The sequence below is a fragment of the Galendromus occidentalis genome, unplaced genomic scaffold, assembly GCF_000255335.2.
Source record: "Galendromus occidentalis unplaced genomic scaffold, Mocc_1.1 scf7180000077233, whole genome shotgun sequence".
NCBI classification, from domain to species: Eukaryota; Metazoa; Arthropoda; class Arachnida; order Mesostigmata; family Phytoseiidae; genus Galendromus; species Galendromus occidentalis.
Genome location: NW_003805221.1, coordinates 266978 through 280682, shown reverse-complemented (window position 1 = coordinate 280682; position 13705 = coordinate 266978). Strand labels below are relative to the sequence as shown.

The 13705-nt window shown below is 50.5% G+C and overlaps 2 protein-coding genes across 2 annotated transcripts; one reads left to right on the top strand and one right to left on the bottom strand.

The window, feature by feature from the left end:
* Window positions 1-731: 731 nt before the first annotated feature.
* LOC100900632 (UBX domain-containing protein 4) lies at window positions 732-3398 on the bottom strand. Its single transcript, XM_003741976.1, has 9 exons — window positions 3122-3398; window positions 2871-2954; window positions 2483-2724; window positions 2176-2399; window positions 1873-2058; window positions 1545-1764; window positions 1249-1395; window positions 945-1147; window positions 732-867 (listed from the first exon to the last, which is right to left on the bottom strand). Exons 2-9 carry the CDS (start codon window positions 2950-2952, stop codon window positions 732-734), a joined length of 1440 nt encoding a protein of 479 aa, XP_003742024.1. The 5' UTR covers window positions 2953-2954; window positions 3122-3398.
* A 5519-nt stretch (window positions 3399-8917) lies between these two features.
* Window positions 8918-11006, top strand: Polr3F (RNA polymerase III subunit F). The gene is made up of 7 exons (XM_003741965.1): window positions 8918-9145; window positions 9446-9552; window positions 9662-9822; window positions 9912-10081; window positions 10216-10324; window positions 10448-10634; window positions 10754-11006. Exons 1-7 carry the CDS (start codon window positions 8972-8974, stop codon window positions 10911-10913), a joined length of 1068 nt encoding a protein of 355 aa, XP_003742013.1. The 5' UTR covers window positions 8918-8971; the 3' UTR covers window positions 10914-11006.
* The last annotated feature ends 2699 nt before the right edge of the window (window positions 11007-13705 follow it).

Below are 13705 nucleotides of genomic sequence, written 5' to 3'. Positions count from 1 at the left end.
GCGTAGCTCCACGGGACTCGGACCTGGGCCACTCGGCTAGCAGCATACTTCAGGATACCTCTGGGAGATCGAGGCGCGTGCTCCCTTCCCCGGCACACCATGGGAATCCGTTCAGACCAGCCCTGTTCGGTTCAAAAATCCAACGAGTCAGAATACCAGAACTTCAAGCTGTATGTCGGAGAACCTCTTCCTCTAGCTCATCGTATCGAGCGGTGCACGCAGCATCTGAGCCGCGGATAAAGTCATCCTTGCCCCTCCCAGATATAGTCCCTCAGGCGTCCCCGCAGCCGTAGTCCGAGCTTCACCCGATCACGCGGGCTCCGAGGAGAGATGAGACCTATAACTGCTGCTGTCGACCTCGCAGCTCGACCCATTCACAAGGAACTTGATCGACTTCTTCAGGGAATCGGATAGCCGAGAATACTTTGTGTTTACGGGAGGCTCATTCCCGTGAAGAGAATTTCTCCACCGTAAAGCAGTCGACTCGCGAATGGGGAAAGAAGAAACCTCAGGATACCTGTGGGTCTCAGATGCTCGCGCTCCGTATCGAGGCGCGATCTTTCTGCAAGGTGATGCTCACGGAGGATTGGATATTCTTCGATTTCCGGCTCTCCGGGATTTTTTTATTCACCGAAGGATTGTTCCAAAATTGCTTTATGTGACCCCTGCTCCAAGCATATATACCTAGAGTCCCGCCCTAGGTGTAACGCCTCCTGTAGAGCTCGAAAACTTCACATTTGTTGGGTGGAATTCCCATTCCAGGTGTTGGTCTCATTATCGGACTCATCTGAAGTATTCAATCTGGTGATGTTACCATTACGTTGATACGGGGTGCGCTGGCGGACTCCCGATGTCTGACTGCGTTTCCTGCGTCGAAACACAGAGACGGCTTTAGCGTCAGCTCAAACGCCTGTGTATTACGGTCTTTGATGAGATTAGATTACCTCGATGGTCCTGGAGCATCCCGGTTCGCTTCGGTCGTTGACGCTGCAGCCGGAGCCGCAATCGGCGCCGGAGGGAAGATACCTTCCAGAAATGACGTGAAAAAGCTCATGACGAGCTTGAAGGGAACCGCCAACATTTCCCACAAGCCTCGGCTCGACGATTGCACGACACCCGAGCTGAACGCCCCTCCTGACTGCGTTTTCTGCGGGAACAGAATCTATGGTCGGTTTTTTTTCTCAACGCCGAAAAGATCGGCCCCGTATTCGATCACAGACTTCGGATAGACTTGCCCATCCCACTCACAATGATCACAAGAAGTACTGCACTGGGGGCCAGTTGGAGCTCTCGGAGCGTCTGCTGATCGCAGTCGGCCTCGAAGACTCGACGGGGGAAGTTCAGAGCCAGGCTGAAGTTGCTCAAGTTCTTCACTCCAGCGATATAATTCCTCACCTGCGCATAGCCTAGCGTATGTTATATCGGGAGGTACGCGGTGGCGATTCGGGAGGGGGGGAGTCTCTGTAGGAGTCTAGAGTCATCGATGATTAACGGGAGCTCCAGCAAACGATCGCGAATCTTTCTGGCGGTGGATTCAGTATTACCTGAACGAAATCGTCGTCTGCTGGGAACAAGCGAGTAACAGTACTGCCGTCAGGCAGCCTGAACATTATGTTTGCGGAGACGGAATTTTGAGCCTTGCGACGCTCAGCCTCCTCTTGTTGTTCTTGCATTCGCTTTCGTCGGTCATCGTCGTTCTGCTGCTGGCGTTGCTGTCTTTCTAAACGATCTTGTTTGATCTGTTCTTGGACCTGCGCCCGATACCTGGTGTTGCGTTCAAAGAAACGATGAGAATAGTACCGGTCGGAATTCGATATTGACATGGGGCCCCGCATGAGGATGGTTCGTAGAAGATGCCGAACTCGCAGTCACCTCTTCTCTTCATCCCGTTCTTTCTGCTTCTGAACGGCAAGATCTTTCATCTCTTTATCCTCTCGTTCCCGCTTGATCCTTTGAATATTTTTCAGCGCCTCTCTTCGCTCGATTTCCCTCCGTCGGGTCTCTTCAGCTTCCTGCTGAGCTTTCTCCTCGCGGCGAATCTCGATCAAACGAGTGACTCTGAATCCGAAATTTATCGGGATTTCAGATCGAGTTAGCCCTAATGGTGGCATTCATTCGGAACCAGTTCTCACGAGAGTATTAGGGGGCGGGGAGGGGGTCAGCTCTCCGATTTACCTCTGCACTTTATCTTCTAGCGAAATCATGCTAGAATCTCCCCCTGAGACGTCGTCGATCTTGTCCTCAACTGGCGTCGCGGGCCCCGGCTCAGGGGGCGCTGAAGCTTCTCCTTTTGCTGCCTGTTGCTCTGCAGGCGCTCCTTCCTCTGCATGGACAACTGGAGAAGTAGGATCAGCCATCGAGGCTTCCTCGGCCGGCTTCGCTTGCCGTGAATTTAACACCTGAGGAGAATGAGAAGGATTTATGATTCCTTCTTCGAGACCATTCCGATCGGGCTCGCCTGTATACTCGTTGCCTTGGTTACTTCGGTTATTTTATCCAAGATGGTTTCTGTCTGTTGAGGTCCAGCCAGAACTTCGAGAGCCACCCCGGTGTGGGGACAGATCAGATACAGCGACGGAACAATCAGCACGGGGAAGACTTGAGCGAACTGCGTCAATTCTGGCGAAGGCTGCTTCAGCTTCAGGGATATCACACGGGGATTGATGCTCGACAGTAGCACCGAGTTCAAGGCCGAAGCGACCTGCTCCGACTGCGGGTTTTCACCTGAAGGCAATCCAGACTTTGACTCGCCACACCGATAGACTCAGAAACGAGGGTTATTCATGCCCGATCGTGGAAGTCTTTGCCGAAAATTTCAGTTCTAGCCGGTCTTGCGTACGGAGATAGAGTTACCGATCTATGGCACTCACCGTAAACATAAACAGTGATTAACTTGTCCTCATCACGAGCTGCCGATATGGCATCCGTAATTCCACCGTCGTACCACTCCATGTCTGCGGAGGAAAGGCGAGTGTAAGAGCATTCCCGTCGAAGATCGATGGTCAAGATCGCTTGGATTGCATCAGTCTGCATAGCTCATCCGGCCGCGGGTTGAAGGAGCCCGAAAACACTGTCGCTCCGCATTGACGCACTTCGAGTGTGCCGGAGGGATTCATCTTACCTCAAACACAGGCTCGGAGAATTCTTAAGTTCCGAAAAGTAAAATCTTCACCGATACTGAGGGAAGATGCTAAAACCTAAATATTTTGTGGTGGAATGGCCACGGACACGCAACATGAAATTCGGCTCGTACGCTGGTACGCTTCGTACGGCGTACTGTTGTACGCTTGTACGTCAAGCTTGAGATAGCGTACAAATGTACGTATGTCAAGTCTATGGCGAAGACGTAAAAGTAGAACGCGGGGTAAAATTGCACAAAAAGGGAATCTGTCGATGTGGGAGAGTGTAGACAATGCTGTTGATGATCTCTGCAGGGAGTTCCCTAAGAAGCGGGCGGACCTTTCCATCGTCCACATATTTTGATATTCACCCGCGTCGGATCCTTCAGAATTCTATCTGCATTGCAGGAAAGTCGGCTCGAACTATTCGAAGCGGATCCGGAAGACATCAAGCCTCATGAAGGGCACATCTGGACGGGAGCCGAGGAAGATTTAGCTCCTCCGCTCCCCCGAACTAGAGCTCCCTCAGGATGTTCCCCTGATCGCTTGGAGCTCACTTATCTCTCAGTCAATGATGATAGAATAAGCCTCCGGAAAATGACTCAAGGACTTGGAGAAAGAATTATTATTTTTTTCAATGGGGGTCGGAACGACTGTGAGATTCATCAACGAAAAAAAGGCAGCCATGACGGAGATTGCTCTCATGTTTAAATGAGAACTAGAAAGAACTGTTCGGATTTGTTCCTTTTATCCTTGGTGGGCACGAATGAATTCGAAGTCGGGTAAGCCATCGCGCGGGCTTCGTATACCGTACCCTGAATAGAAATTCCCACAGAGCGGCTGTACTCCCTCTGGATAATAACGGTGATCCGAGTTCTTCGAAACTTCAATCAGGTGCCGGTCTCCGAGGTCGGTCTCTATATTCGATTCCGATTGTATATGAAAGGAATCGATTGGAAAGAAAACCTTGATACTGCAGAGAGCTGCAGGAGAACTTGTATGTGCAATAATTCACGGTCGCTTGTCATACCTTCTGTCACTGGAGCGTTCATGATATGGTTCCCCGGATAATCTTTCCGCTCTTCGGGACTCGGCCCGTGAAGGTGTCAGGTTTCCGCTGCGATGGAAAACGTGATCTCCGTTTGTTCTTCGGACAGCAGTACCGGCGATTCTCGATTCATCGATTCGTCACTCTCGAGGACGTCGATCTAAGACAGATCTACGTATTCAAAGCGATGCACGTGGTCCAGTTGCATACGTTTTCCTCATGATATGCATATTTTTTTCCGAGCGTTTGTGAGTTCTGCGTGACGAAACTATCCGTCGAGCGACAGGCTATCCAGCGAAACGTGCGGTTGTCAGTGACATGGTCCACAGCAGCGCCCTCTATAACGTTAAACAGACTGAAAAGCTGCGAGACGCGACGTCCTGGAGAGTCTCAGAAGATGGGATAGCAACGCTGGATACATGGCCACTGTCGTCTCTGCTGGAGTGGTCGAGGGATCTTTCCCCGAATTCAAGTCATCCTCTATGTTTTGGTTTTGGTTCGTCGTCAGTTGATTGGTGAAAAAAGGGGATCCCCCATCGCGCGTCATTCACTGCGAAAGTTTAAGTAGCGTTTGATGCGGGAGCGAAACGTAAAACGACTGAGGTAGTGCAGGGCAACTTACGAAGGAGTCGAGTCGAAAGTTTTATTACTCCATCGTCGATCTCGATTTAGACCGTAGACCTCGATTTTTCCGTATCGGCATCAACAGTGAGGGCACTGTCCGTACTCAACAAGGCTCTCATAAATTACCCCTGTCTGCCTGAAATGATGCACGCACTATTCACCGCGACCCGCATGCGAAGATTGAATTGAACCTCCGAAACATCTCAATAGTATCTCAAACACCAGCTCGAGGCCGGCTCGAGTTCGCTTTCCTCCTGGATTCCTTCTCGCTTCATGAGCAAATACCCTCGCGATCGCTCTCTATCATTTTAATGGGGTCTCCATGGTCAGTGGATTTCGGAACCGCTTCTCGTTAGTAAGCTTGTCATTGTCCTATTCGTGTCACTTCGTCGCTGTGTTTCCCCTCTCGAACTTGATCCTCCCTATAAGTCGTGAGATGATCTACAATAATTCACAGAACGTTCGTTGGATAATCTCGCAACCCACAGCGGTCAGTCTGAGACAACAAGCTCGGCGACCACTAGAGAATCACAGTGGGGGAATCGTGGGAAGATGGCACCGATCTTTCTGATTTTCCACGAGGTACCGTGTTCCCCCGGACACAGAGAAAGCTCTAACATTTACACCTGATGCAATACACAACTCGCACCGAAAAAGGTCGGACATCCTGCAATGCCAAGATACCATCGGGAGCCCGCATTCTACAGAGCGCCTAATTTACTCGATGTGATTCATGTCGACCCATCAATAACGGATCTATTTCGAAGCTCGAGAGTGGCGCACTCCAGTCAGAAGACTCGAGTTGAAGGATAATAAATTCTATCTATGATTCACAACACCAACTTAAAGATCTGCTCTGCTCGCCTTTTCCTCCGATCCTGCCAATCTGAAAACGACTACTCGAGAACATAGATACTTGTGGACTGGGGAAGGCACGGGACTTAGAATCGAGTCGGTTTCTCCCTCCCTCACTTCATGGAAGATTCAACATCTTATTGTTTGGTTCCAACACGACGTGCGACTGACGATGGCGACTCGGCTGCGAGAGTCTGCGCTCTGCCGAGAGACTGAGCAAAGCGTTCGACGTTCGACAAATCTCAGTTTCTGTAGTGGTCAAGGATGCCCTCTCTACTCGCTCTTCACGCGATTCCGCGAGGGTTGTCCTCAATTGCACCAAGGGAGCGCCTCTTATCACAAGAGTGTGTGGTTCCGTCGGGAATGATAGACAACGTACCACGACCCATGACTTAAGATATCTTCAACTGATCGGCTCCGCTCAATCCAGCCGGAGGGAGGCTCGGCTCCCCACGCGATGATGAGTTGCTTCCGTTTTTGGAAACATGTACGGACATACATATGTCTACAGAGTTCTGAAATCACTTACTCAGAACCGCGAAAACGGTGATGACGATGAGAATTCACGCACCGGCGACTCCGCATTCGCAAATCGAGTCCTGTTTGGAGGAAGTTTCTCTAAGCTCGATAAGCTGCGATTCCTAGGTAAGAAGCAGGGAGCCGTTCCTTTCAACATTGAGTATCGATTCGAAAGCCTCACAGTGTCCGGTCTAATTTGCTCTCTTTGTCCCCACGCAAGATGGGCCGTAAAAGTATCCTTAGTGACACCGAAAAAGCTTCCATCGTGGCCTACCGTGATTGTGGTCTTTCGATGAACCAAATTGCGGTCAAACTGAAGCGCTCGAGATGCGTGGTGCAGAATTTCTGCAGAGACCCATCCTCATACGGCAAGAATTTTTCGAAAAAAGGGGATCCCAAGCTGGCCGAACGCGAAAAGAGGAAGCTTCTGCGCGAGGCCTCAAAGTCTGGATCGAACTCGTCGAAGCTCAAAGCTGAACTCTGCCTGCCGGTCTCTAAAAGGCAGATCAGAAGCATTCTCTCGTCCGCTCAGCATCTCAACTGGCAGAAACTTGCACCGACGCCGCGCTTGCAGAAGCACCACTTGGTCAATCGGATAAACTACGCGACCAAGGCCCTCGAGTTGGGGTCGAGGTGGGGCCGATTCCATGCCCACGCGCCTCAGGGATGTCCTTCTGTGCAAAGGAGGGTTTACGAAGTACTAGAAAGGTGCCAAAGGGTTTTTCTGGCAGAAATTGGGCGAATAAAACATGGCGGCCTTATCCAAACTTCCACCCGATAATCCGAATTTTTCGTTCATTTAGGGTAGTTGACGGTGTTAGCTGAAAGTTGCCTGATATGATTCCTTGGATAGAAGCATCGGAACGAGGTGTCAGATGTGAATTACTTCACTCCGTTCGTCCACGGATTCGGTATCATAGGGTGGCCTTATCCGAACTGCCACTACTGTACCACAACGCTGATAACCGCATTCACATACGATCCTGAGTTGTCTAAATCGCTATCCGACGGCAGCAGAGTCCCTTCTGAGATCAAGATAGAATGATTACCACAAAGAGATAGTTGCGGGTCGAGACTGCAGAACATTCTGGAGATAGAGCCGGAGACATCTCGGTGCCGCCTCCCGCGTGAGCGGCGTCGTTGCGGCTATGCACGTTTACGCGAGTACAACACGCGAGTAGACAAACGCGCAAACCACTCGACCACCCGTCAGGTACTCCAAGAACACCTGAGACACATTATCTCTCAGTCAGGACAAAAACCGGTGAAACACCGGTGTTCCCGCGAGACCGGAGGAGCTTGGTCAGGTGCTCGATTGAGAGCGGCTCCGGAGACTTCGTTGACCAGGGGTGCGTAATATATCCTCCCAGCCCATCCGCCGGGGGGGTGAGGATTCACCGTGAGGGACGTTATATTCGATACCATACTCGATCCAAAACAGGCGTCGCGTGCCGCGGAATGCTAACACCCAAGGAGAGAATAGCAATACCCATTCCGATCTGTGTAGAACACTTGGGCATTTGGATCAGCGATTTGGGTCTTGAGCACTGGGCAGCGCTGTCCCTCATCTTGCACCGTGAAATTAAGTCTAGTCCAGGGGTGGCCAAGTGGGGGTCCGCGACGTGGTTCCTGAGTCAGATTCGGAGTCAGATTCCCCAATGGAATATATGGTCATTGATCATGAACTGTCTGGGAATCAAGGCTGCACGTTTCGCAGCGAGAAGATCAAGTCTGCAGACATCGCTGACAAGCACGTCGAATCGAACGTCGAACTTCGCATTCGAAGCTTGTGAAAAAGTGCATTATTAGAAATGAGGGGTGCGCCGACTCCCCGCCGGTCAGGGGGTCCCCCAGCTCACCCAAGTTAGCCTCCCCTGGTCTAGTCGACTCGCGCAGTGGGAAGACTTGACTGTGATTCCACGAGAAGGTCGAATGGCTCACCGAGAGTAGGGAAAAGGAAGGAGGTCGCCGATGAGTTGGCTCCAGAAAGGGGCACATTCGTATTCGTGAATACGAGTACAAATACTTACGATAATTTCATGAATACGAATATATTCGTATTCGTATTCATGAAATTTTTGTGAATGTGCCCTTATTGATACGAATCAGACTACCACTATATAATGAGGCTACGAAGACGAGCTGAGAGGCTAATTGGGGGTGTCTGGGCACGTTGAGGTCGATACCGGGGTCAGGGCTTACCTGAGAATTGAGCTATCGGTTATAGCGTTATCCGTATGAATATTGGCGTACTCACAAATATCCCATGAATACGAATATGCCCCAACAGGGAGGGAGAACCAATTTGGTTCTCCCTTACTAGTTGTTAGACGTGCGGCGAGTTGCTAGCCCGTGGGTCGCTGCCCCGGGCGAGCTTCACCTGAGAAGAGGGAAGGAGGGAGCTAGGGGGTGTAGTTCAATTATCGTTTTATTCAGGCTGGAAGAGACCCCGGCGATTTGAGTTTGGCGTGATATCGTGTTAATGTACGGAAGTTATGTTTTCTCCGCTGCACACCAATTCATCCCATCGGCAGCCTCCTGCTTTCCCATTTTCTGCAAGGGCCGCCTCTTCGGCTACCGGATTACAGTCGCTACCTGCCCTCGGTGAAGGATGGAGCCGACGAAGTGGAAATTGGAAATATGACGTGAGAGAAAGTACGGGATGCCGCGTCTCGGTGCGCTCGTTTATTTACAAACATAGCAGAAGACATTTGGGCACATCGTGCGAGAGAAATGGGAGAGGAAAAGCGCTCATCGAGTGTCTAAGCGCCGGTTTTCTATTCAATCGTTTATTCACCGATGTGCGATGGATTCCGAATCAAACCTCAAACGGATAAAGTTAGAGCCTGGTGGGTCTGATGCTGGACCAGCAGAAGTGAAGGAAGAAACTCTCGACCCGGTCTCCGTCCACGAAATCGAAGACACCATCATGAAACTCTGTGAAAGTCAGAGGGAAGGAATCAATGATAGTGTTATGCAGGTGAGACCTCCATCTTACCTCCTCCTATCAGCTACAGAGGACGTCATGTCAATGCCGAGTCCCGATCTCGACGAGCGAAGTCGAAATGGGATCATCAATTGATGAAAAGCAGTCGTCGTCAAACGACTTCATCGTTATGGTATCAGATTCCGTCAACTGCTTGGATCTCGGTCGCGAGCCACCACCCAGTGAACCTATGCAGCCTGCGCAGCTGTCTGGAGCGAAAAAAAACGAATGGAACTTATGACCCGCGAGAAGCATGAATTATTGAAGTTTTCCAACTTTTCTGTCTGTTCACAGATTGCCATGCCATTCGTGAAGCCTCCACAAAGGGCCATGGCCATAAACAAACTCTTGGCCAAGGGGAAAATTGAGATCCTCAAGCAAGGAGGGAAGCTCTTGTACAGGTAGGGCCCTAGATACGTGGTATATTAACTTTCACACAGCTCAGGCATCGAAGCCAATGGGCGTGCGGAATTCTCCTGAAAGCAATGGATCAATCGCTTACATTTTCAGATTCGTAGATCAGGATAAAACTCGGGGTTGTGAGAGAGATGAGCGGGTCGTTTTTCAAGTCATCGAACGCGCTGGGAACAAGGGCATCTGGATCCGAGACATACGCATCTTTTCCGGCCTGGTGCTTGCTCAACTCAGCAAGGTTCTTAAAAGTCTCGAAGGTCAGTGCTTCAGAAGTACATTCTCAGACCTCCATCGATCAGTCTACCTCACTGCATCGATAAAGTGATTCATTAATGTCGACCTACAGTGAAGAAGCTCATCAAATCCGTCAAGTCGGTATCGGCTGCAAAGAAGAAGGTTTACATGCTGTACGAGCTCGAGCCCGATCGATCGATCACTGGCGGCGCGTGGTATTCCGGCCAAGATTTCGAGTCAGAGTTCGTCGATATCCTCCAGCAACAATGCCTGAGGTTCCTTGTGGGTATTCCCTCGGATATTCGACCGAGTATCGATCTTCGCTTACTGCGGGATCCTCTTACATGTCGCAAGTATTTCGAACCCTCGCCTCCTCGGTTTGAGACATGACTGTTTTTGACATCATCTTCTTCAAGGTTCACAAAGCGAAGACTGCTTCGGAGAAGTTCCAAGACGACTTCATCAACATGAGGAACAATGCAGTGGCCAGCACCGAAGACGTTTGGAATTTCATCAAACAACTGGGTGAGAATCCGCCATCAGGATCATAATCATTGAATTTCTCTCCGGTAGGAAACGCTCAAGCTGAGGACCACTGATTGGATATCCTCTCTCAGTGGGCGATGAGACCTTTCCTTTGTGTTGCAGGGATCTCGAAAGTTCAATTGGACGTCGGCGACATAGAAGTGATCTTGAATACGCTACATTATCAGGGCAAAGTCGTACGATCTATAAGCTCGGAGAAAATCGGTGATTCTAACGATCATCTGTCTCTATGGGCCTCTCTTGATCACAGCACTACTTCGATGGCAATCTGTAATATCCCTTGTGGCAAGTGAGTGCGGAGTCCCTGGCAGCGAACTCCGTCGCATGACGATCCTGTTTTCCTTATTTTTCGGCTCCTCTGAGCGGAACGCGTGTGACTCGTTGGAATATTCCTTCTCTTGCTTCCAGATGCATGGTGCGACATGACTGCAGCGTGAGCGGCGTTCGGAGACCTTCTTCTTGTGCATATGTGAAAGATCTTCTGAAGGATATCGAGGATCTGGAGTTGAACTCTCAAGAAGAATTGAGCTTGTCGGGACCGATATGTGATTCGTTGCTTGACTACTGACCTCGGCTTGCATTAGACTTTCAGAATATCCGCTGTCCGAGCCGAATAGGTCCTCGGAATTCCCATCTGTACAGTCTTACCTCGCTTCTACTATTAAAATGGACTAATAAAGGTTCTCCAGATTTCATCGGATTTATTTAATGGAACGTGCATTCTTATGGATCGGGGATCTCCTGGGATCCCCCGACTCGAAAACTTCGGGAAGACTTCTTTGGCTACCTTGAATCTTTCGGCGGCCTCCCTTTCTGGACAGCTTAGGCCTATTAAATGCGTCAATCAACCTAAAAGGATCGCAGAGCGGTACTCTCGTCTTCGGTGATTTATTCCGGTACTCATAAAAAAGAGAGGATAGGATAAGCGACGGTAGAGTGAATTTGCGAGGATGCATCGCCCTCGCACACAGCGGATCGCGGACATTACCTTCCCGTGGGTGCGGGTAGGTTTCCATGGCTCGGGCTCTTCGCTCCAAGAAAAATACGCCTTGAGTTCGGTGCATCCGAGCAGCCTGCAACATGGATCTATTCAGGAATTCATCGCAATCCCAAATAATCGTGAGGATATGCAGAGATACGGAAATTGATTCAGGGAACGGTCGACGATGGCGAGGAGCGCTAGCCCCCTCTGGAGACCGCCAATGCCACGGTTCCATCTTTATCCACGTCGCCGACGTCAGTGCACGCGGCGGAATGCGTATCGGAACATCGAGTCACATTCGATCTCAAGCTCTGGTGGGCACTAAGAAGCGAGACATTCCGCCGCGACAATCAGAGTCGATTTGACAGGACGTCGTCCTGTCTCATACTTTTGATTAGGCGACGAAAATAGTGAGATTCGAACCCAGTCGACCTGTCAACCGAGGAGCACAGTAGCTCCGATGCGACGGGAAGAACTCACCGAATCGTGGGGAAGTCTTGTCGCGCAATCACCAGGTTTCATGATCATGACTTCGTACATGGAGAGAAACGAGACGATTTCTGCTCGGAATCACCCTCGCAAGACCCTGTCGAAGACCCACCAGATCGGAGTCCTGCGGAGTTCCTCCAGAGCGGCGGGATATTTCCATCACAGCCAGCGTTCCGAGATCGATTCTGAACCGGAGAAGGATTCCATATGAGCACTAAACGATTGGAGAACCCCACGATGAGCTTTCCTAAATCATCGAAAACGTGTGTAGCGATTCGCACAGACTCGCAATCGATACCGCATTGGTTGCGAGTCGAGCTTCGGTGGAAAATACCTAAGGTCACACTGCTTATCTGACGCCGTTTGATTCCCCCCGTTAGCCATCCTAGCAACTTGCCAAAGTTCAGGGGCTCCGCGACGAGCGCGCAGACAGACCTCAGCGCTGAACTTCTTGACAAGGCGCTTGGACAGGATGCGGAGAGAAGTGCTTACGGTGAGAAAATTTCCGGCTCAATAGAGAGAGAATACAATTTCCGGTTGAATTATCCGTATGACTTCACGCTGAGCGGGATCGGAGGAGTCATGGGAGCTCAGGTTTCTCATTCAGGCTCATTTGTTCCCGTATCTTATTGAGCTCGAATCTCGAGTTTCGAAAGATCACAGGCGAGACGAAACACTGGATTAGACGATCGATTCGATTCCTTAGCGAAAATTTGAGGCGATCACGCTCTTCGGAACGAAGTCAACCCACAAGGACACCGCGTATCTCTCTCCGATGATGCTGATCATAAATGCAGGGCGAAGCGGGAGGAATCCCGCCGACCTGCTCGCGGGGCCGCATCGAGCATTTGTCGAATTCCAGGACCTCGCGGGAAATAAGTGGAGACCTACTAAAAATTTTTTGTGGCCGATCGACGTCATTCTTTTCCGAGTATGAAGGCGCCTGCACAATGGAAACTCATCTCGTCGTTGCTCGGAGCAGCGTGAAGTTTTCTCCATTCTGGAGATCGACGATTCCTGAGCTCACGAGAAATTTTCTCGCGCTGGGTGGGAGCATGAACCATGCGATGGATTAGTCGAAGAAGATGAGCTCTCCGTTCGTCTTGCCAATGAGAACTTTTCCTGGTCCTAACTTTATGATAATAATCGACTGTATGAGAATAAAGTTTGCTCTCTGAGCTTCGAGCCCCGAGTCTGATGATCAGGAACTTTGGAGAGCGAAAAGTACTCGGATCAGTGTCATATCTGGCGCATATCCTCCGCTCATCTGACGGCACGCTTTTTCTCCCACGGGCGTGCTCGCGAGTTCTCTGTCTGGATGAGCTCTGCTGCCCGCAATATACCTTAGGCACACCTCCACCTAATCGCCCTCAGGTGCGATTGGAAGCGGGCAGGACTCTCCGCGCTCTCGGGAGCTCACATGGTCACCTCTTGAGCTCAATAATATTTGACGGGGGAGCAGCGCTACATGATAGTTTCTCGATTGCTGCAACGACGATTGAACTCCACATCCACCAAGATCGAATCGCCCGATCTAAGTTAGAGCTTTGCTTCTCTAGGATTGAATGAATAACTCCGGCTCGTAGCCCAGGATGGCTAGAACGAGCCTTGGAAACATCGGCTCCACAATCACGCAAGAAGGGGATGAGGGTCCGCCATGAATGATTCGTCCTACGAGCTTAGACCGTCGTGGATAAGTAGAGGCCATTCTTCTGGAGCGAGTTTAAAAAGCGTTCCAGAGCCTAAATTTCAGAGCCTTACGTTCATGTGTGCTCGGAGCTCCAACAAGCATACGCATATCGGAATTCTCCTCCAGTTCAAGGGGATAGATGTAGGGGGGGGGAGAAGCGATGAAACCCTAATTATTGTGGATAGCACCTCATGGAGCG